This window comes from Macrobrachium nipponense, chromosome 1, assembly GCF_015104395.2.
Source record: "Macrobrachium nipponense isolate FS-2020 chromosome 1, ASM1510439v2, whole genome shotgun sequence".
In the NCBI taxonomy this organism is placed as follows: Eukaryota; Metazoa; Arthropoda; class Malacostraca; order Decapoda; family Palaemonidae; genus Macrobrachium; species Macrobrachium nipponense.
In genome coordinates this window covers 86,183,465-86,206,867 of record NC_087200.1, presented here as the reverse complement: position 1 = coordinate 86,206,867, position 23,403 = coordinate 86,183,465, and the positions used below count along the sequence as shown (strand labels likewise).

General features: G+C 39.7%; 1 protein-coding gene across 3 annotated transcripts in view; it reads left to right on the top strand.

Annotated features, from left to right (window-relative positions):
* LOC135219431 (uncharacterized) overlaps nt 1-23,403 on the top strand; it is a 751,318-nt gene that overhangs the window by 656,066 nt on the left and 71,849 nt on the right. For all 3 annotated transcript variants that reach the window (XM_064256210.1, XM_064256211.1, XM_064256209.1), the window contains one exon: nt 13,587-13,707. In XM_064256210.1, the coding sequence (XP_064112280.1) occupies nt 13,587-13,707 (121 nt within the window). The remainder of the gene's footprint in view (nt 1-13,586; nt 13,708-23,403) is intronic.

Sequence of the window (23,403 nt, the reverse complement as noted above, 5' to 3'; positions counted from 1 at the left end):
GGTCCTCCTGCTCTTTCGGGAACAGGGTCCGTCTCCTCTTCCACAAGGAAGAAGAAGACGGGGACCAGAGGCGTACCGACTACCACCGGTACTTCCTCGCCTGGTGTTTGCGGGGCTGCCACTACGCCAGGTTCCGGCTCGGTCTCTCGTTCGCGAGAAGTTCCGAGTATACGATCTCCGGGAGAGCGTATAGCCAAAATTTTGGCGCCAGAGTTTGCTCGGCGCCAGGACCGCGGCACGGAGCAGAAGCTGGTGAGAGCCGCTCATGTGACTCTCGCCAGGCCAGCGGCCGCTCTTGCAGCGACCAGCTGGTAACCCTGGTAGACGTGACGGTCTCTGACCAGCCACGGGCTGAGGCTGGGAATAGGTCCCCCCGACCATCGGTACCAGCCTTGGCTGGTACCAGCGGTTTGACGCGCCTTGAGGACGCTCACCGGTCTCACCGCAAAAACGAGCTCTGCAAGTCACCTGACCGCCGGACCGCCGCTCCCACAGGGACCGCGCGGATAGGGCGACCAGCAGCAGCTCGTCTGACGCACGGGACCGGGGTCGACGTGCTCAGTCGAGCCGCTCGCCACAGGTGAGCGGCACGGCCAGGCCTGCAGATCGATCCCCACCGTGGGTTGGTGATCGGCTGCAGCCCCCCACGTACGCTGGTCCTGCCAGCGAGCGGGGGGGGGGGGGGGGGGGGGGGGGAGCGTCAGGTCTCTCTCTCCACTACCTTAAACTTCCTCGGGGTACGCCGGGAAGAGCAAGGTAGCTAGGAGTGATCGTGAGAGGTGCGCCGCTCACGATCCCGTCACGACGCCGCACGTGCCACGTATGGTCTTGAGACCAGCCAGGACGTACGCGCAAGTGATTGGAGGCGACCGTCAGGGGGGGGGTGGGGGGGAGGGGGTAGCGTCAGGTCTGTCTCTCCGATACCTTCAACTTCCTCGGCATACGCCGGGAAGAGCGAGGTATATAGGAGTGATCGTGAGAGATGCGCCGCTCACGATCCCGTCACGACGCCGCACGTGCCAGGTATAGTCTTAGGACCAGCCAGGACGTACGCGCAAGTGATTGGAGGCAACCGTCAGGGATCTGTTGCTGGTCCTTCTTCTGAAGGAGGAGGGTCTTGGGAGCTGCTCTTGTTGGAGGGACTGGACGGTCCTACTCCTCAAGACGCTGTAACTTCCGAGATTCAGAGTAACTTTGCCCAGGTTATTGCACTGATTCGTCAGCACAACGACCTGGGGAGAGGATCGCCGCTCCACGGCTCAAGTCATTCTCGAGCCCGAGTAGGGAACCAGACTGACGGTGGGCTTGCCGCGATAAGAGCTTCTCGACTCTGTTCTGAACCAGGAGAGCCTCTCGTCTCCGGACGAGAAGGCTCGCTCAGGTCTAGCCGGTCGGGCAAGCTACTTCCCCTCCTCTGCTGCGACAGTGGCATTTTTTCGGAGTATTGCAGCTCTTCTTCCCCCCCCCCCCCCCCCCCCGGTCCTCCTGAGAGGTTTCGATCTCGACGAGGACTGGAATGAGTTCAAATAGGACGGTTTTGGGCTCTCCGCTGTCAGGTGTCAATCAGCCCCACCCGACGAAGTTCACAGTGGTGGCAGATGCTTACCTACAGCACGAGTTCGTGACCCTCCTCGGGGGAGGGGGGTGGGAGGAAGGCCATCGCCGCAAGGTGATGGCTGCTCCTACTCTCGTCTCCAAATGCTAGTGCCGCTGCTGGAAGGGCGAGCAATATCCTTTTCCTTCCCCATTCCCTCTCTCTTTACGGCTACGAGGGAAAGGGGTAGGATCCTACAGACTTCTCTGTAGGATCCCACGATTGGGGACTGCGCTACCGGGGGGACCTTCGGGTCCTACCTGACGTAACCCCGGTCGAGGAGGGACCCTGCACCATCTCCGATTTCTACGGGAATCGAGAGGACAACCAACCGATATTCGTTTAACGAATCCGGTGGGGGTTTCGCTAGGCGCTTAGAATTCTGCAGAATTTCTAGCACACATGGCGAGACCACTGTCCAAGGGAGTTAGACGAGTATTCCCGATAATTGTTACCACGATAATCGGGGATCTCGCCGAATGCTCGAATTCCTGGAGTTCTTAGCGTTGGAAGAAGACTGTCGCCGAATGAAGATATCTCACAGTGGCGGCCAGCCCTGGATTAGAGAGAATGGACGGGAATATCCAGTTTGGCTTGAATTTTCGTCTTCGTTATTCTGTGCACCATTGAAGCTTTCCTTCGGGGAAGACTTCTCCTTCTCTCTCTTTCTTAGAGATCGAAGGCCGTCGATCTCCATCCTTATTTTGTTTCTTGAAGGGAAAGAATTTAGGATGGAGATCGTTGTTCAGAATCCTACAAATATACTACGTATATTAACCTCGCGACATGATTCTGCTAAGCAGTTGAATGGTCCGAGGGGTAGGCGCATATCCTGGTTACTCTACGGATTGCGACGTAGACGAGAAGTATTCTAATTGAACTGCAACTCGGGGTTGCCTGCAACCTCCCTGGAGTTTCCAGTTTCAATTTTATATACTTATGGTGTTGTCACAACAACACCATTTAAGCTTTTATATTTATCGAAATTCGTTTCGCATAAATATAATTGCTCGAGCATATCTTTTTATGCTCGGTGGTTCTAGCTGAACGCATTCCTTCGTGGAAAGGATTACTTGGCAACTCAGGATGACGAGTCAGCGACAGCTACTGCGTATTGAATTGCCCGAGGCATTTCAGTACCAGCTGCCGCTTCGAGATGCACGGTTGGTTATGTCTTTCTCACCTGCTTTGATTGAATACCAACCGTATCTCTGCCCAACAATCACGGACTTAAGTCTCTATTAATGATTAATGGGGATTCTCGCATACATGAATGACCATCTACTGCTGTGACACTAGTATTCATCGTCTTCGGTATTGCGAGAATTTAAAACAGAGATATCTATTCGACTCTCATCTTTCTGTTTACTGCACGGTAACAGAATTCTGTAATAGTCTCTTGCTGCATCGTATCGCGACAATGCGAATGATTTTTGCGGAATCTGAGTTTGTCCTCAAAATATCTCGTATTCGGAGGTGTGCAATTGTTCATTGTTCACCCCGGATTAGCAGATGTATTGAAAGACATCGCCTACTCCCACACCTGCCAGCTCTACTTCCAAACGTTCAGCCCATGAGAAGCAGTTCTTCAGGCGGCTCTCCCCTATGTTTCATTACTGAAGAATGCCCCGCTTTCATTGCACACCGGACAGCAATGAAATGGCGGTTAGCGTTTTCAGTCATTTGTAAGCACAGGTTCAGAATCCTGAGATTCCTTCTCTCGATTCAGCTGGGAGACTTAGGTTGCATTCATTGCCTACCTTCGTCTTCAACGTCACATAGTGTTGTTTCTCCTTAAGCTGAGATTCAACGTCTATGAGATTATCTTGCCATCAGGGACCTCGGTCTTTTGAAGGCAATTGACTTTTGCCTTTTGAGCTTATGCATTAAGAGAATCATCACCGCGCCGTCCGGCATCGGTGACTAACAAATATATTATTTGTTTGGTCTCTCAGCATAACTCTTTAAAGGGCGAAGGTCACGTGACTTACCCGGATGCTTGGACAACTTGCCTCACTACCGATTCCGAACCAGTCAGTCGGCAGCTGTCAGAGCGCCCGAGTCAGTTACGAACTATGCTGTGGACTTAGTCGGTTGTTCCAGAGCAATCATTACTTTGTCTTAATAGCTTGTCAGTATGAGTACTGTACATAACCAAAGTCAAGAAGAGGGATAGGTCATACGACTATTCCCTTCTTTTCGTCTTAGGTAACTGCATGACTTTTCTTGCGAAGTCAAGCACAAGGGGATGGGGATTTGTGACACTCGATTTCATACCGATCTTCGTAGCGAAGACTCGGAACCCTTCGGTAACTGACGATTGGTTCGAGTCCTTCACAATACCCTCCCTAATGGACTTCACCGCCTCCGATACGAAGGCTATGCTGCTTTGTCCTGTGAAGGCGCGACGGAGCTGTCTGAAGAAACTCGACACCCAGGATGAGTGTGGACGCCTCTTCATCATTCTCTCACGTTCCGCAAGAACTTCTCCGTGGCGCAGGTAGTGAAGGCAGGGGCTTGGTCCAACCGGACCGCATGCACCTCCTTCTACCTTCGGGATATTGCCCACAGGTCCTTGGATCTTTTTCCTTGGGAACCGTGGTGGTTGCTCAACACGTTGTGTAGTTAACCCAGACCCTCGCAGGCTGAACAGCATCGAGTCCTGGTGTGACCGTAAGAATGGATGAGTGAATGAGAGTGTGACTGGCTCCTCCCTTCCCATCTTTTTTCTTCCCGCCTCTACCTCTGGGTTAGAGGCGCACACGGTCGTCACCCTGCTGGGTAGGACGAGATGCAGGTGAGCTACTCAATAGAGCACCATCCTATCCCTTTCAGTAGGGATAGGAGTAATATCCACCACCACTTCCTCCTCCAACAAGTGGGGACGGAAGTGTGGATGCCAACTTGAGACAAACCCATCATTTTATGATTGTCTCTTGCAAACAGGAACACAAGTTCTTGCCTTGCTGGTACGAAGAGATACGCTTGCCTCTCTCTTAGTACTTGGCCCAGAGGTCTGACCATTGATCCTGCGGTGCACACCCCGATCAATCGGACAGAGGTTTGGATCCCTCCCTTGCTCTTACGACCAGGGAGGCACTCCAGGGTTGGACGAACACCAGTCTGTTCACCAAAAAGACTCAGATTCCTCCCACCAATAAGTGAGTCTTCCTATTGTTAAAGGACCGAGGGTTTGTATTACGTATCGGAACAAATGACAATTTGTCGAAAATTGCATTTTTCCTAACTATACAAACCTGAGGTCCTTTACATATAGTCCCACCTCATGCCACCCCTCACTCTGCAACTTTTTGCATGGGCCTAAAGCAAAAGTGATTCTTCACCTCTTCGGGCACGCGCGCACGATCGGACAAGCAGTTAACTACCGTCTCCCCTTGTTCGAAGCTTACGACCGTCCCAGCTGCCGCTAGTTACCTTCCTATTGTTAAAGGACCTCAGGTTTGTATAGTTAGGAAAAATGCAATTTTCGACAAATTGTCATATTTATGGTGAATTTAAAAAAAAAACTTTCCTTCCCTCCGCGCGCGGATTCTCCGCCACAAATCTCTGAAATGCGTACGTCCCATTCTCGGAATATTTGCTCCATTTCATATTAGGCATTTCATAGAGTTTTATATATGAAAATGTGCGCAATTTCATGTAGAATAAAACGAAAAATATTTGAAGGTTGTAGCTTTTCTTATTTCCGAAATAATTGCATATAAAAAATATATATATATAAAAAAAATCGACACTCGGTCAACTTTAACTTGTCAGATATGGTCGAAAACTGCATTTGTAAGCTAATACTCTTACAGTATAGTAATATTCAATCATTTGTCTTCATTTTGAAAGAAATTGGAAGTCTCTAGGACAATATTTAGATTTATGGTGAATTTTTGAAAAAAATATTTGTTTACCTCCGCGAGTTACGAATTCATGCATTATTTTGTGATAATATTTTCTCTGTGTTGCTTTTATCGTTTTACAATGTGTTATATACAAAAATGATTGCAATTTAGTGTACATTACAACGAAAAAAAAAGTAACTTGTTACCTTCAACCGTTTTGCGCACAGCGCGATTTGAATACAATTATATATGAAATTTCGTTTTTGCGCTATTATATATCGCATTATTTATATATGATAATGATAATTTTTTTCATTTCTGATGTTTGCATACTAAACTTCAGCCAATGACAAAAAAAAGGAGCCAAAAATGAACTATTAATCTTGAAAACTAAGTGCCCTGTGATTTTTTGAAAAAAATATTTTTTCCGCTTCCGCGCTCACTCTGAAACACCTCCGGCACACGGGAGACATTTTTTTTTTACCGCTTTGGTGTTTAAGGGTTAAACAAGCCAATCCGGATTCAGTCCCTCATGTCCATGATATGCGGGCAGTGGCTACATCCGTTAATTATTTTCATCATATGAACTTTGAGGATCTTAAAAAATATACGGGTTGGAAATCCCCGACAGTATTATACGCCTCTAGCTGAAAAATCTAGAGGCCCTTAAATATTCATTCGGCAGTGGCTGCAGGGAACATTGTCTCCCCTGATACGGCCTAGTTATGTAACTCTATATCTGTATTTTATTATTTTGCTATAAATTATCTTTTGGTACTCAATCTCACGTACCTGCCTCGCTTGTAATCCCTGCCTTTATGCCTTTTGTTCCGGGCTGGATTGCTCATCAACCCACTCCTGTCCATGTACATAGTTTATTATTATATTTGTTTTTATGTTCATTACCTGTTGCTTTTTCCCAGGATTGTATGGATTTAGTCATATTAGGGGCTTTTTATTATTTGTAATTTGTTATTCTTACCTTGGTTATTAAAACAATAATTTTATGAAAATTTTTATTTTCCTTTCATATAATTTTTTTTATTTTACCAAGCTTGTATGGCCAATTCTCTGCTACTATTTCACCGGCCGACACAGGTCGAACCCAGAAAAGGGATTTTGACAAAGGAAAAATCTATTCTGGTGGAAGACCTGTGTCACCCGGTGAACCCATCCCTCTCTTTTTCCTTTACCCCACCCTTTAGCTGGCCCAAGCTTGGGTGCGTATTTCAGGAATGAGGGTTTCTGGCAGAGGTAGTAGTAGCTAGCGGAAGGTAGACGTTGTAACGGCACCTCTCTAGAAGGGGATTTTGAGAGAGGAAACTTCTAATTGGCAAAGCATCTGTGATAGTGGCTTCCACTCGCCCCTGTGCTATACCGACACCCTATGAGGGTGAGTGAGCTGGAGGTAGTAACTCCAGCATTCCATATGGCTTTTTTTCTCTGGTATATCTAGCATTAATTTATACCTAGATATGAGTGCTATAGGGACATTTCACCAAGCGACACAGGTCTTCCGCCAGAAATAGATTTTTCCTTTGTCAAAATCTGTTTTTAGTGGTTTTTTCTTGAGTTTTAATTAACAAAATTAGCAGCTTTAAGCATTTTTATACGGGTTTCAACTATTTGTGGGTTCTAGCTATTCGCTGGGGATGTCTGATACCCAGCCCCCTTAAATACCAGGGAAACATTGAATATAGTTTAATGATAACCATATTCGACAAAATGAATAAAGTAATAAAGCATTTCAACATAAAATGTAGCATAAAGATGTACAAAATCGTGTGTCATCGCAGGGAAATTATACACAGCTGTCTTGAGACTGAACAGGGAGTGTTGATATGTTGAGGAGAGAAGAAGAGAGCTAAAATATTACTGTATAAATATAAAAGCAATAACATTTCACATTGAAAAAGGGAATTTCACTATAAATTTAACATAATGATAAAATATGAAAACAATCAAATAAATACAGAAATAATAACAAAAAAAAGTCTTAATTGAGCTAGTGTCGGTGCGCTGAGTGAAATGGCATAGTTTAACCATATTTAACAAAATAGTAAATGAAAGAACAAAGCTTTTCACAGTAAGATTTAGCATAAAAGATTAACAAACTAATTCGTTATTTGGATGATGCACAGCTAACTTGAGATAGAGGGAGGAAGCATTTATATTTTTGAGGAATAATGAATGAATGATTTTAAGTTATCATTCGTCATGATATTGTTGAGGACAGAAGAAGAGACAGTAAAATCTGTGCTGTATGCAAAATATCAATTTACGTAAAAAATAAAATGTTATTTCACAATAAATTTAACATAATGATAAAACATGGCAACAATCAAATGCAATATACAGGCAGTTCCTGGTTATTGATGGACTCTGTTAATGACAATCCAGTTTTATTGGGCTTGTCTAAGAGCCATAAAATCAGCAATTTATGGCAGCATAATATGCCAAGCTCCGGTTATCGACGCCATAAGCAGCTGATAATAGTTATGACACCATACCATCCCCTTGTAGGGGGTTAGTGTCGTCATTGGACCTCATGCTGTGCACTGTAGGCACTACTTAAGGTTCTTTGCAGTGTGCCTTCGGCCCCTAGCTGCAACCACTTTCGTTCCTTTTACTGTACCTCCTTTCATATTCTCTTCATTTGATTCATAGTGTAACTGCAAGATTTTCCTCCTGTTACACCCTTCAAACCTTTTACTGTCCATTTCCATTTCAGCACTGATTGACTTTATAGGTCCCAGTGGTTGGCCTTTGGCCTGAGTTCTATATTGTTCATACGCGAACAAATCTTTGGTCTTAGCAATAGGATAATTTCTAGTACCTAGCTGGATCGGGTTAAATCGCAGATGACAGCAAGGAATCTTGTGAGATCTGGCAACGCATGCGTATATCGGGTGAAGAGGGGTCAAGGACCACGCACCCACGCACAGCATCAGTCTTTCTTAACCCTTAAACGCCGAAGGGGTATATTAAAAATCGTCTTCCATGTGCCGAGGCGGTCTCGGAGTGAGCGCGGAAGCGGAAAAAATATTTTTTTCAAAAAATCACAGCGCACTTAGTTTTCAAGATTAAGAGTTCATTTTTGGCTCCTTTTTTTGTCATTGCCTGAAGTTTAGTATGCAACCATCAGAAATGAAAAAAATTATCATTATCATATATAAATAGTAATGTGATATATGATAGCGGGAAAAAAAATTTCATATATAATTGTATTCAAATCGCGCTATGTGCAAAACGTTTAAAGGTAACGAGTTATTTTTTTTCGTTTTAATGTACTAAATTGCAATCATTTGGTATATAACACATTGTAAAACGATAAAAGCAACACAGAGAAAATATTATCACAAAATAATGCATGAATTCGTAACGCGCGGACGTAAACAAATATTTTTTTCAAAAATTCACCATAAATCTAAATATTGTCTTAGAGACTTCCAATTTCTTTCATAATAAAGATATATGATTGAATATTACTATACTGTAAGAGTATTAGCTTACAAATGCAGTTTTCGACCATATCTGACGAGTTAAAACTGACCGAATGTCAAATTTTTTTATATATTTTTTATTTATATGCAATTATTTCGGAAATTAGAAAAGCTACAACCTTCAAATATTTTTCGTTTTATTCTACATGAAATTGCGCACATTTCCATATATAAAACTCTATGAAATGCCTAATATGAAACGGAGCAAATATTCCGAGAATGCTACGTATGCATTTCAGAGATTTGCGGCGGAGAATCCGCGCGCGGAGGGAAGGAAAGTTTTTTTTTAAATTCACCATAAATCTAAATATTGTGCTAGAGACTTCAAATTTGTTTCAAGATGAAGATAAATGACTTGATATTACTAGACTGTAAGAGTTTTAGCTTACAATTGCGTTTTTCGACCATTTCGGTAGAGTCAAAGTTGACTGAACGTGGTTTTTTTTCTATTTATCGTGATTTATATGCAAATATTTCAAAAAGGAGAAAAGCTACAACCTTCAATTATTTTTTGTTGTATTCTACATGAAATTGCGACATTTTCATAAATATAACTTTATGTAACGGCTAATTTAAAATGGTGCAAACATTACCACAATCGCACGTATGATTTTTTCGGAAGAGTTACCGCGCGGACGTAAAGAAAATGTTATTTTTTTCATAAATTCACCATAAATCAAAATATTGTGCTAGAGACTTCCGATTGGCTGCAAAATGAAGGTAAATGATTGAATATTACTAGAATATAAGAGTTTTAGCTTACAATTGTGTTTTTCGACCATTTCGGTAGAGTCAAATTTGACCAAAGGTTGAAAATTTGTCACTTATCATTTTTTATATGAAAATATTTGAAAACTGATAAAAGCTACAACAATGGGTTGTTTTTTAGTTGTAATTGTTGCATGAAATTATTGGCCGCATGTTTGCATATGTAAAACTTCATGTAACGGCTAATTTTAAAATGGTGCAAACATTACCACAATCACATGTATGATTTTTTTCGGAAGAGTTACTGAGCGGACGTAAGGAAAAAGATTTTTCATAAATTCACCATAAATCGAAATATTGTGCTAGAGACTTTCAATTGGGTGCAAAATGAAGTTAAATGATTGAATATTACTAAAATATAAGAGTTTTAGCTTACAATTGCGTTTTTCGACCATTTCGGTAGAGTCAAAGTTGACCGAAGGTTGAAAATTTGGCACTTATCGTTATTTATATGAAAATATCTCAAAACTGATAAAAGCTACAATCATGAGTATTTATTAGTTGTATTCTACATAAAAATGCGCACATTTTCATATATAATACTCCATGTAACGGCTAATTTAAAATGGTACAATAATTATGTCAAAGTGACTAAATAATTTCCGAGATGTGTCACAGATACTTTTTAGTGGGGTAAGAAAGAAATTCGCGCTTGCGTGCCTGCGTAACGATTGTAAACAAAACAACACCTAGATCCGTGAACTCCCAGCATCCCCCAAGGCGCGTGATTCAAGAGTTTTCAGCTGTTAGGCCTATAAGTATTTTTCCGCGAATTTTTAAAAAAACTTTTGTATGTCGACGTAAAATATGACCAGTCGGCACCCAAGAGACAAAAAATGTCGACGTAAAATACGTCCACTCGCCGTTTAAGGGTTAAAACCTCCTGGACGAGAGTTGTGGTTGACCTCTCTCAGCCTTTACCTGGTTCATTGCCTTTTTTCGCTTGTGTTTGAGTGTGTGTGTCCTGTTATTATGGCTTCTTCTGCTCCTTCTTGGCCTCATTAACATGTATGTCCGAGAACTCCAGGTTTTCCGTGTTCTCATTTTTTGGCTTCGGCTGTGAGAGACCCACTTCACTTGTAAGTTGCCGTTCTAATGTTTGTACAAAAACAAATCCCTGCATGGAATGCTGTTCGTGGCCTAGAGAGAGTAGTGGAAGTTATTTTATAGTAAGAGGGAGCATCGTAGGGTTTCTACTCTTCCTTCGTGGGAGGGTTTTTCTTCTCTTCTCAATGCTTCGTCTCCTGCTGCTGTCACACCCCATGCTAGTGTTGTGCCTTTGTCCCCTTCCTTTTCTTCCATCGATTTGTTGCTGGAAGTATCAGGAGGCCCTGGCAGAACAGTATGTATCTTGCCAAGATGATTATGTGGAGTAGGGAATGAATGAGATAACTGAAACTGGCTTGATGCGGATGAGCGTTGCAGTCACTTTTTATATTCCGTACAACATACAAATCTACATTTCAGTAAATTCAGCTCCTCTCTCCAGCAAGGAGAGTGAAGGGTCATTACAAACCAGTTTTTTTGTGGCTAATATGGTTTGTTGCTTGAACAGATGTGATTCTTTTTGACTTCTGTGTATGCAATGAATCTGGCCAAGTTTCATTGTATTTAAATCCATTGGACTGAGTGTTAGGTATCCACATGTCTAACATCTCAAAGACTTAAGTCCTTTTCTTTAGAATTCTCATCTCTAAGAAGAATGGTCAGGTGTGCCGACCCTTTAGTCGTTTCAGGATTCTCATTCCTCCCTCCAAGTTGTGAGTCAATCCTACTGTTAAGACCAAAGGTTTGTTCCACATCTGAACAAAGGATTTTTTATTTTGTAATTTGTATTTTTCATAGCAAAGAAACCTGAGGTTTTAACATTGACTGCCCACCTCTAGCCACCCCTCGTATTTCATCCTGGGTTGGAAAAAAAAACTGATGCGTCACTGGATTCAAACAGTCTCTGACTCGCTTCCACGTCAACTACGTATTGGATGCCAGATGCACAGATTCCTTGCATTTACATTTTCTGATTGATTTTAATCAGTTTCCATTTGGTGCTAAACCTCAGGTTTGTTAGCTAGGAAAAATACAAATTAATTAAACATGTGTCATTTTTCATCCAAAACCATCAGGCATTATACAGTGTGCCCTGTACCATCTCCTAATTCTCTGAGAAACAAATGGTACTACAGCTAATGCAGCAAGTGTGTCATTTCACCATCTAGGGTATTAGCTTGCAGCTGTCAACTCTTCACTTTCACCAAGTGACTTTGGTTGTCTTACCTCATGCTATAATTAGGTGCATACTCAATTATGCATTTAGTAATCATGCATAGACCTTAACCAGAGTCATCATTGCTTCCAGATCTGATCAAGTGATTGAGTGTAATCATTCAAAGTCTGCATCTAATCAGGAAACATATGAGGATACACTGAGAATTATAGCTTTTTCAGTGAAGGTAAAGTGGAAGTATTGTTGTGCTGCAGCCGAGCAAGTCTCTCATTGGTAAATACAATAAAAATAAGTGATTCACATATCAAACCAACCTTCTCTACACAGCAGCAACATTTGTGCTTTCACAAGATGAGAGTGTGAAGGAGTTTTTTCACAAATTGTTACAATGCATGATTGAATTCCTATGGGAAGGACATAGTGCTGATAAAGTTGCTGAGAGTTGAGTTTTTTGAGGCTGGAAAATAGACCCAGATCTCAAAGACTGCAGTTGTTTCAGGCATGTGATGAGAAAGAAAGAGGAGTGTATAATGTTAAAAGTACTAGTTGTAAGGAAGAAGAGGTAGAAAATAATTTGAAAATGTCTTGGAGGAAGACTTGGACCCAGATAGGACATTGGGCAAGAAGAACACAGGTTAGGTTTGGTCGGGAATTAATTTCACTTATAGGATCAAGAAAGAAAAATTCTAATTTAAGAATTTTATTGAAAATGACTATGTCAGTGATACAATAAGTAAAATATTTATACAGAATGTGATGAAATTTATATTCCTCATAGGTAGGTAATGCTATCATTGCATTTACATCTTGCACTGTTGGCATTACTAAAGAATATTTGCAGTATCCCGTCAGTCTCCAGTTGCTCCCACTTTTTATCCTTTTACGTCACCTCCAGTCCCATTTCCTTTCTTCAATCTTGCTGTCCAACTTCTTTGACAATTATATTTTTGTGCAGTTAAGGGATTTTCTCAAAAAATTTCACCTTTAGGTAGTTTCCTGAACTTCATCTCCTTTATTTTCTGGATTATTTGCTCTACAACCACTCCACATCCCATTTTTCACTCTCTTAAGGGCTGAATAACCACAAGTGCCCCAGTACTTGGCTTGTCAACCTAAATTTCATAAAATCAAATGTAATCAGATTGTGTCTAGGCTTTTTAAGTGCATCATAATTTAGTAAATAAGCCTGGTAGTTACACACTAGATAAAACTATTTGAGCTTTCCCTGCAAATCTGATTCATGAACAGATTGATATGATCACCATGGGGGTTGTGTATAAAACCATTTATGGCAGGGAATAGGTAATGGTAGCAGTTTGAAAGACCCTTATGTTAAGACGAAAGATTTGGTCTGTGTATGAACAAAGATCAGTTTATTTTCTTTTTGTTAGTTTGTTTATCAATTGATGGTATAGAATTTAAGAAATATCTGACAATTATATGTTATTTTCTATACATATAGGAAAATGTATGTGCTATTTTAATGAGCGAAAGCTACAAGGAAACATGACTTCATATCATACATGCAGTTTAATCAAAACTGACAAGAAATAAAATATCATTAAATAATAAAAAAAAAAAAAGTGTGTGGAGTCACTAATTACAACTACAAGCAAAGTTTAATGCTTGGTGTGAATTTGTTTCAGATTTGATCCTGCTTATTTTATGGAAGCTCCAAGACTAAAGGAGATCAGAATAGGATCAGCTCAGGGCCTCTCCTTCACCACAAATTTCAATTTTATCAAATTGCAAGAACTGAAAGTTTTAGTAAGTATTAATTCCTCATTTTATGAAGTAATTGGTACGGTACTGTATTGTAGATTTCTAAATGGTATGGCACATTCAATTAAGTTATGATAGTCACATTCAGTCAATCATTGTACTCCAAAATTTTAAGATGGCTGCCATACCTCATGGATGGAAGAATTTCATCTGTGTGAAAAGAATTTTGAAAGAAATCTTTCCCTTTGAAAATGACATGAACAAGAAAAATATGTCTGTGTAAAAGGCTTCAAAATATAATTAGTGATTTGTAATTTCTTTCTTTGTAGGTATTTTAATAATCTTATGTTCTTAAAAAAAAAAAAAGACAACCTGTGTCCTGCTTGACAGAATGATCATATTTCTTTGGTGCCAATGGACTTCTCTCTCTCTCTCTCTCTCTCTCTCTCTCTCTCTCTCTCTCTCTCTCTCTCTCTCTCTCTCTCTCCCCCTGACCAGTATGCTTTATTTAATATTAGGAGCCTATCTGTTTCGACCTTTTATTGTCAGAATTGTCAAAATATTCATGTTTCATTGCATATAATCCAGGATTTATATTTAATCATTCAATAGTGATTGAGTGGTTTTGTTGCTTTATTGATCTTACTCAACCAATAATTTTTCTCATGTAAACTACATGTACTGCACATATTGTGATTCATTCTGCTTTGGCTGCATAGTTACAGTTCAATATTTAACTTCTCTTCTATGTTTTGATTTGTGAAAATTTACCCGACTTCAGTTTTTATCATCAGCTGATATGTGTTTCAGCAATTTTAGCATATTTCTTTAACCCTTAAACGCTGAGCCGGTATTTCCGAAAGTGTCTTCCGTATGCCGGCGGCGTTTGGGAGTGAGCGCTGAAGCGGAAAAAGTTTTATTTTTAAATCACAGCACACTTAGTTTTCAAGATTAAGAGTTCATTTTTGGCTCCTTTTTTTGTCATTTCCTGAAGTTTAGTATGCAACCATCAGAAATGAAAAAAATGTCATTATTAGATATATTCGCGGGGGATGTGTACCAGGCACCCCCGCGAATAGTTAGAACTCCCTTCTAAAAATACCTATGTCTGCCTATCTTGAAAGTTCAAATACCAATGTATACTTAAAGTATCATCCTACGTCAAATATACCATTGAATTGGTATTATTAATATCATTTGAAAGTCATGTTAAGCAATTTACCATTAGAAATATATAAATATATAAACAGCCAATAACACAGAGAGAGAGAGAGAGAGAGGAGAGAGAGAGAGAGACGAGAGTGAGAGGCAGTCGAGAGACGAGAGATTGAGAGAGAGAGAGAGAGAGAGAGATAAAAGAAGGAAGAAATAGAAACACCAATTGTATACCTTATGTAACATCCTACATCAAATTTACTATTATTTATATGGAAATATTTCAAAACTGATAAAAGCTACAACCATGAGTTATTTTTTGTTGTATTCTACATGAAATTGCACAAATTTTCATATATAACACTTTATGTAAAGGCTAATATAAAACAGTGCAAACATTATGACAATCTGATGAAAGAATTTCAGATTTTTTTGGCAGAATTACCATGCGGACATAAGGAAAAAGTTTTTTTCATAAATTCCCCATAAATCGAAATATTGTGCTAGAGACTTCCAATTCATTGCAAAATGAAGGTAAATGATGGAATATTACTAGAATGTAAAAGTTTAGCTTACAATTGCGTTTTTTTTACCATTTCGGTCGAGTCAAAGTTGACCAAAGGTTAATATTTTGGCACTTATCATGATTTATATGAAAATATTTCAAAACTTATAAAAGCCATAACCATGGGTTGTTTTTAGTTGTATTCTACATGAAATTGTGCACATTTTCATATATAAAACTCTATGTAATGGCTAATATAAAACGGTGCAAACATTACAACAATCTGACGAAAGAATTTCATATTTTTTTGCCAGATGTACCGCGCAGACGTAAGGAAAAAGTTTTTTCAAAAATTCACCGTAAATCAAAATATTGTGCTAGACCCCTCTAATTTGTTGCAAAATGAAGGTAAATGATGGAATATTACTAGAATATAAGAGTTTTAACCTACAATTGTGTTTTTCGACCATTTCGGTCGAGTCAAAGTTAACCAAAGGTTGAAATTTTGGCACATCGTTATTTATATGAAAATATTTCAAAACTGATAAAAGCTACAACCATTGGTTATTTTTTTTTTAATTTTACATGAAAATGCACACATTTTCCTATATAAAACTTTATGTAACGGCTAATATAAAACGGTGCAAACATTACGACAATCTGACAAAAGAATTTAAATTTTTTTCGGTAGAGTTACCGAGCTGACGTAAGGAAAAAGTTTTTTCAAAAATTCACCATAAATAGAAATATTGTGCTAGAGACTTCCAATTTGTTGCAAAATGAAGGTAAATGATTGAATATTACTAGAATGTAAGAGTTTTAGCTTACAATTGCGTTTTTCGACCTCGGTTGAGTCAAATTTGACCGAAAGTTGAAATTTTGGCACTTATCGTTATTTATATAAAAATATTTCAAAACTGATAAAAGCTACAACCATAGGTTATTTTTTCTTGTATTCTACATGAAAATGCGCACATTTTCATATATAAAACTTTATGTAATGGCTAATATAAAATGGTGCAAACATTACGACAATCTGACAAAAGAATTTCAGATTTTTTCGGCAGAGTTACCGCGCTGATGCAAGGAAAAAGTTTTTTCCAAAAATTCACCAAAATCAAAATATTGTGCTAGAGACTTCCAATTTGTTGCAAAATGATGGTAAATGATTTAATATTACTAGATAGTAAGAGTTTTAGCAATTGAAGCTACCCGATCAGGGAGAATGAAATACAAAAGCGCTAGCAACAGGCTATCCCGGGCGGCAATGAACCCAGAGGTTCAAAGAACTAATAAAACGAAACAATAAATAAATAATAATTCTATATTATCTCCGCCTAAGAAGGTATAACCTTCCGAAAACAAAACCCTCGACGAAGCCGTAGAGGCTCGAACGAAAACCCGCCATGGGCGGGGAGGTAATGTCTAAGGTGGGAGGGTGAAAACATTCAGAGAGGCGGGAGAAGCCGAGCACGCTCAGACTACCGCCAACTCCGAAGAAGGTCGGCTGAGAAGCGACACACCGACCTAAGGCCTGGGAGGCCCCCCTTCACACCCCCCGCAGAGACTCGTGTCGGTTGTCAGCGACAACCTGAGCGAGAGAAGCACCCACTCAGTGGGGGCCCCAAGCGGAGGGGGAAAAGGGGGGGGTCGGTAGCGGTGACGATCACGTGACCTAGCGGCTCCTCGTGATTACTGGATCGCAAGGAAGGCGCAGGGGTAGGCTAGGCGACATGATCACCCAAAGGAAAACATACACAAATAAACAATAAATACCTAAAAGTATGTAATGTAAAATCATGCACTAACATGGGGGGGAAAAACATGGGATGGGAAATGAACATAAAACTATAAAAATGCCTAACAGCCAGGTAGGGCCACCCGATAAGGATGTCCCCTAACCAGGACAAAACCAGAATGGCCTAATGCCGTAACTATATAAGTAAACCGAACGGCAGAGGTAGGCATGATAACGAAAAAGAAATAAAACAAAATCATAATGAAAAGTAGTAAAACTATAACGGTGAGTACCCGATGAGGCACGAAACAAAGACACGTGCTCGAAAGGAAACCCCCGTGGAAAGCACGAAATAAACAAAAATATAAACATAAGCGTATACGCGATCGACAAAAACTGCCAACCAAGAAGAGGGAAATAAGAGTACTGATAAACAACTCGGTTCACGAAGTATGGAAGACCACGCGAAACCGAACGACACGAAAGGGGAACACGTAATGGCGGCGCCCAGCCTCGTCAGCGAAGGCGACGCCAGACAAAACCCTAAATAAAAGGACCACAAGGGTTAAAATCACTCCCTAAATAGTGCCGAACAAAAAACCAGTACTGAACTTGGATGGGGAGGCAGATTGACGATCCATAGCTAACAAACACAAGCCAAAAAGGCAGATAAAAACAACGCAAAAATAATGTGCAGCTCTCTTAATGGCTATCAAAGGAATGCCGACCCTGACGCTACCTTCGCAGTAGCAGGGAGTGAGCCGTAGCACGGCTCCCCTTTTCTAAGGGGTTTTGATGTGGAAAAGGCTAATTGGAGAGGCTGCTGTGGTAGTGTTTTGCACTCGCCCCAGATTCATACCGACACCCTTTTAGAAAGGGTGAGCGAGTCAGAATATTCTGGCATGTCCAATTTAGCAGTTCTCTGGTATTTTAGCAATAATTTACCTTAGAAATAGCGCTAAAGGAACATATTTTACTGGGCGACACGGCTTCCTTGCCCAGAAATAGATTTTTCCTACATCAAAATCCCTTTTTCAACCATTTCGGTTGAGTCGAATTTGACCAAAGGTTGAAATTTTGGCACTTAAGGTTATTTTAAAAAAATATTTGAAAACTTATAAAAGCTACAACCATTGGTTATTTTTTATTGTATTCTACATAAAATTGCACACATTTTCATATATAAAACTCTATGTAACGGCTAATATAAAATGGTGCAAAAATTACGACAAAGTGACAAAATTTCTGAGATGTGTCGCTGATGCTTTTTATTGCAAGAAGAAAGAAATTTGCGCATGCGCGCCTGGCTAACACATGTAAACAAAACAACAGCTTGATCCGTGAACTCCCAGCATCCCTCAAGGTGCGTGATTTAAAAGTTTTTGTTAAGTAGTCCTATAACTATTTTTCCATGAATATTTAAAAAAACTTTTTAGCATATATGTATTTTACGTCAATTAAGCACCCGACAGACAATTTTCGTCGACATAAAATACGTCCAATAGGCGCTTAAGGGTTAAAATATTACTTAAACTTGTCATGAGGGATGGCCCCAAAAGTAAGCTTGGCAGTCATGGTCATCTGGCCTATAGTAGTAAATTTTTTTATTCTTTCCACTGGTCTTGTTTTGAAATTTTCTGTTAGTATGTATAGTCCTGCCTCTTAAATCCGGGAACCTAAGGACCAGGCCAGTGCCAGATCACAGAAAATCCCAAAATATAGAATACATCCCTAAAAAATGAAGCCCCTATGTAAACAGTCTTGCAAAGTAATTCCACTTACAAATAGCCAAGTTGCCAACTTTGACCACTATGACTAAGTTCTAACGCTACTTTGTATCAATTCATTATTCATTATAGTATTCACTTTATCATTTTATAACTGTACTGTATAATTTTCTTTAATATACTGTACTTTATTAAACACATTTAGCCTACATTCCTAAGTTTCCCTTATTTAACACATTTACCTACATTTCCTGAGTTAGCCTAAATGTAAGTCGGCTACAGTTGACCCTCATTAAACTGAACCCCATTAATCCGGATATCAGATAAGACGGACACCTAAGAAGGTCAGCCGATTTAAATAAAATACTTATGTTTGTCTATGATTTAAGATAATTGCCTGCAGTATCTACGGTCAATATGAAACACTATTGTATGTATGGTAGCTACAGTACGATGCTTTGTATGTTTTAGGAAAGAAAGATATGACAAGGGTAAATTTTATGAGGACAAAAACTGAGTTACTGAACAATACTTGTGTTTTATGTAGCAAATGATGAGAGAGAGAGAGAGAGAGAGAGAGAGAGAGAGAGAGAGAGAGAGAGAGAGAGATCAGTTCCTCTATGCAGCTTAAGGGGGCCAGTCAGTACCCCTATATATGGGGGTTTAGGGCAAAAAATGCAAAGTCATGATAAAATTCAAGGACCATCATATGGCAATGGAGAATGTGTGTACGAAATATTTCGTCAAAATTCCTCTTACTTCCATAGTTACAGGGTAATTAGTAAACGTTACTCAATAAACCAAAAACATTGATCTGTACAGAAAAAATGCAATATTTCTTCTGATATAAATTTTGATAATTATTGTCAAACAAATTGCGAGCAATGGCATCTGTAGAGATTCCATGAGTCGCAAGAGGGAAGGTTCTCAACCTAATGCCCTTCAGTGCGAGCAGGAACATGATAGAGGGTGCACGTTTGAGTGTTTTGGCAAGAATTTCATCATGCCAAAAGTGGCGGCAGAGGAGGAGGAGGACAAACGGCAGATACGTACACTTAACTTTACGAAACACACAAAAAAATGTCAGAAAAACAAACTAAACTTTACAAAACACATTAACAAAACTGTAACACTTAACTTTACAAAAAACTTAAAATAAAATTTATTTTGTGTTTTTTTTATTTTTACATTTCTTTTTACTTTTTTATACTTTATGTAATTTCAATTTCTTCACCAACGAATGGATGCCAGTCCGTTTACGGAATTTTTCGAACCACCCATGAGAAGCCTTGAACTCTGGGGTTGCCGTTGATGTCCCATCTCCGCCGTCGTCTTCGGCTTGGGCAATCAAATTGCCGAAAATAGCGCTGGCCTTCTGGCAGATTACCGTCTCGGTTATCGTATCGCCATTGATTTCTTTGTCCTCGATCCATACAAGAAGCAGCCTTTCCATTTCATTATGCACATGGCTCCTCTTGTTGGACAAAATAGTCACGCCCTTGGAAGGTGTAGCTGCTTTGATGGCTTCCTTCTGCTTAAGGATGGTGCCTATCGTCGACGGATTTCAGCCGTAATCCTTAGCGATCACACTCAACCGCAAGCTAGCTTCATACTTTTTTATTATCTCCATCTTTGTCTCCATAGAAAGCATTCTCTTCTTTCTGTGAACTTCAGCAACTTTCTTGGGACCCATGACTATATGTACTGTACGTAATTAAGTTACGTATGTAGTACGTATACTAATTAGGTTCTCACAACACGATAAAGTAGCACAACGAAATCACAAACGAATTTACGATACTTAACGAAATCGTTGGACCGAACGAATGCTGCATGCGTACGATAAAGCTTCGGGTGCGAAGTGGCCGAGCGAAGGCACGCCACCACGTAAGATGCATGATGGGAGGAATGCTGTCCAATAGGAGAGAAGGATCTCATGGCTTGGCTAGCATCAGAAACCAATGGGAGAGCAGGAGGATGGTGGCAAGTCTACTAGAACTAAGATGGCGGCGCGGGGCGCAAGTTTCAAAATTGTTATCGGGCGAATCTCAGACTTTCAGAAACCTTTTGTATCTTGAAAACTTTTCATATGTAGAGCAGTAAAAATTTTCGTGTCCGCTTTCGTATCTCGAGTTTTTCGTAAGTTGAGCCTTTCGTATCTCGAGGTACCACTGTACTATGGTCTGCATGGTAGCTTTACAAATTTTTAAATGTCGGATTCAATTAACATACTGGTAAATCTTGGCCTAGTATGAGAGAGAGAGAGAGAGAGAGAGAGAGAGAGAGAGAGAGAGAGAGAGAGAGAGAGAGAGAGAGAGAGAAATCACCTTTTTCAGACTGCTAATATTTCCTCCATCTCTTTATTTATCATATCTTCTAGTTAAATATGTTGAAAAAGCAAAAGAGAATGGAAAAAGTATCGTTAGTAATGCTATAATTGTTGCTTAAATGCTACAGCCATAAACATTGAATAATAACAGTTGTTTTGCTACAGCAACCGAAGCGAATTCCTGAGAAAAATAAATGTTCACATTGCTAATGACTATGGATTATCGTGCACCAGCAAGGTGGATGCAACTCTTCTGCAAATAATAGTGGAGAAAAAAGTATTTTAATAAAAGATACTGGTCATGAAAGAATACATTTTATTCCTGTTTTCATGCAAATAAAAGAATGAAGGCCCCTCTCTCTCTCTCTCTCTCTCTCTCTCTCTCTCTCTCTCTCTCTCTCTCTCCTCTCTCTCTTTCTCTCGTAGTAGCCATCTTGCTTGGTGAGACGTACCCGCGTGAAGTCAGATTAATCAACAGATATCACAAGTTTAACATACGACTAGAATTTGAGAAATATCTAGAAGTGTTCGTGAACTATCGGTGATAAGATTAGTGTGAAAATAGTAGGATAAAGCGTCTTCTAAGTTAGTTTATCAAGTGTAATACTGCAAATCAGAACAAGATGGCAGTAAGTTCCAACTGCGGGAAGAGGTGGCGTAATTTAGCGTGTTTAGCAGATTCGCAATACGATGAGGTAGCAGGAAGGGAACTGGCATTTCTCATCTATGAAATCAGCAACAGTCCTAACCAAAAAGATACAAAAGCATTCATAGATATATTAGAAGGATATAATCCTTCAAACTGGAACAAATCTAATGAAAACATCTTGAAAATAATTGAAGAAGTTCCAAATAAAATCCAAGTGGTCAAGAGACTCATAAAGAAAATATACATAAACCAACATATTCTGACAAAGAAAATGAATAAGGTGAATCTTGTGAATATCCTAATTGATGCATTAGGAAAAAGAATGCCAAAAGCATGCAAACTGTGTAAGGTTTGGTATAGCATAGTCAATCCACAAAACCTAATCAGAAAATGTGCTGCATGCAACATTCCGACCCATCCACAGTGTGCTGAGGTAATGCAAGATTTGAGAAAAGATACAAGAATTTTTTGTTCAACATGTCTATCATGGATAGACAATGTTATTAAATCAAGATTGAATGTACAAATAGTTGAGGATGAAGAAGAAGAGGAAGAGGAAGAAGAAGAAGAAAAAGAAGAAGAGGAAAACGGAAGAGAAGTAAACAAAAATGAAATGACAGAAAAAAATAAGGAAAACAAAGAACAAGATAAAAGTATGGATGCAGAGATACTCATTGATACTACATATGAGGCAATAAAGCAGCATACCTACGAAGAAATAAATTACGATATGACAACAGAAAAGCAAATCCCGAAGAGGCTCTACCCAGATCTACACAATGACGGGAAAGAGGAAAAAATAGACAAGAAAGACAAAATCTGCAACCTTTTGAAAAGAGGGAATTGCAGATTTGGAGAAAGATGTTACTACAAACATCCTAAGGTATGTCAAAACTATGAAATATATGGTAAATGTGCATACTTAGATGGCTATGGGGATGATTGCAGAGATCTGCATCCAAAAATATGTAAAAACCTAAAAGAAGGAAAAGGATGTAAGTTCGACAAAAAATGCAAATATATGCACCCTGTAGCCATGAATCATAATCAAATAAATAACCAACCAAGTAATAAAATCCAAAATAAGAAAGAAACAAATAAAGAGAGAAATCAAGAATATCAGGTAAATGAGAAAAGCAAACCACCAATGAGATATACAGAGGTGACAGCAAAAAATTTCAAAGCATCAGCTCCAAAATTCTACTCAAGAGATAATAACTGTATTTATTATGCAAGAGGATATTGCAGAAACGGAGAAAATTGCAGATTCAGACACAAAATGAATAATTATGATGAAGGAAGATCAAATATTATGGAAAAGTTGGATTTTTTAATGTCAGAATTTCTGGAAATGAAAAAAAGAACAACATACCAGAACAGGAAAGAGACATGGGAAAATCCTTATTACTACCATTATTAAATGAAGGAGAAAAACACGCAAACCATCATAGTGATGAATGCGCAGGGTTTAGTTACGAGTAACTCAAAAAGAAAAATAGAGTACTTAGAAGAACTAACCCAAAATGAAAAGAAAATAGATATAATGAATATAAGTGAAACCTGGTATTCCCAAGAGACTGGGAATGATGATCAAATAAAAGGGTTCCAAACTTATAGATCAGATAGAAAAAATAGGAA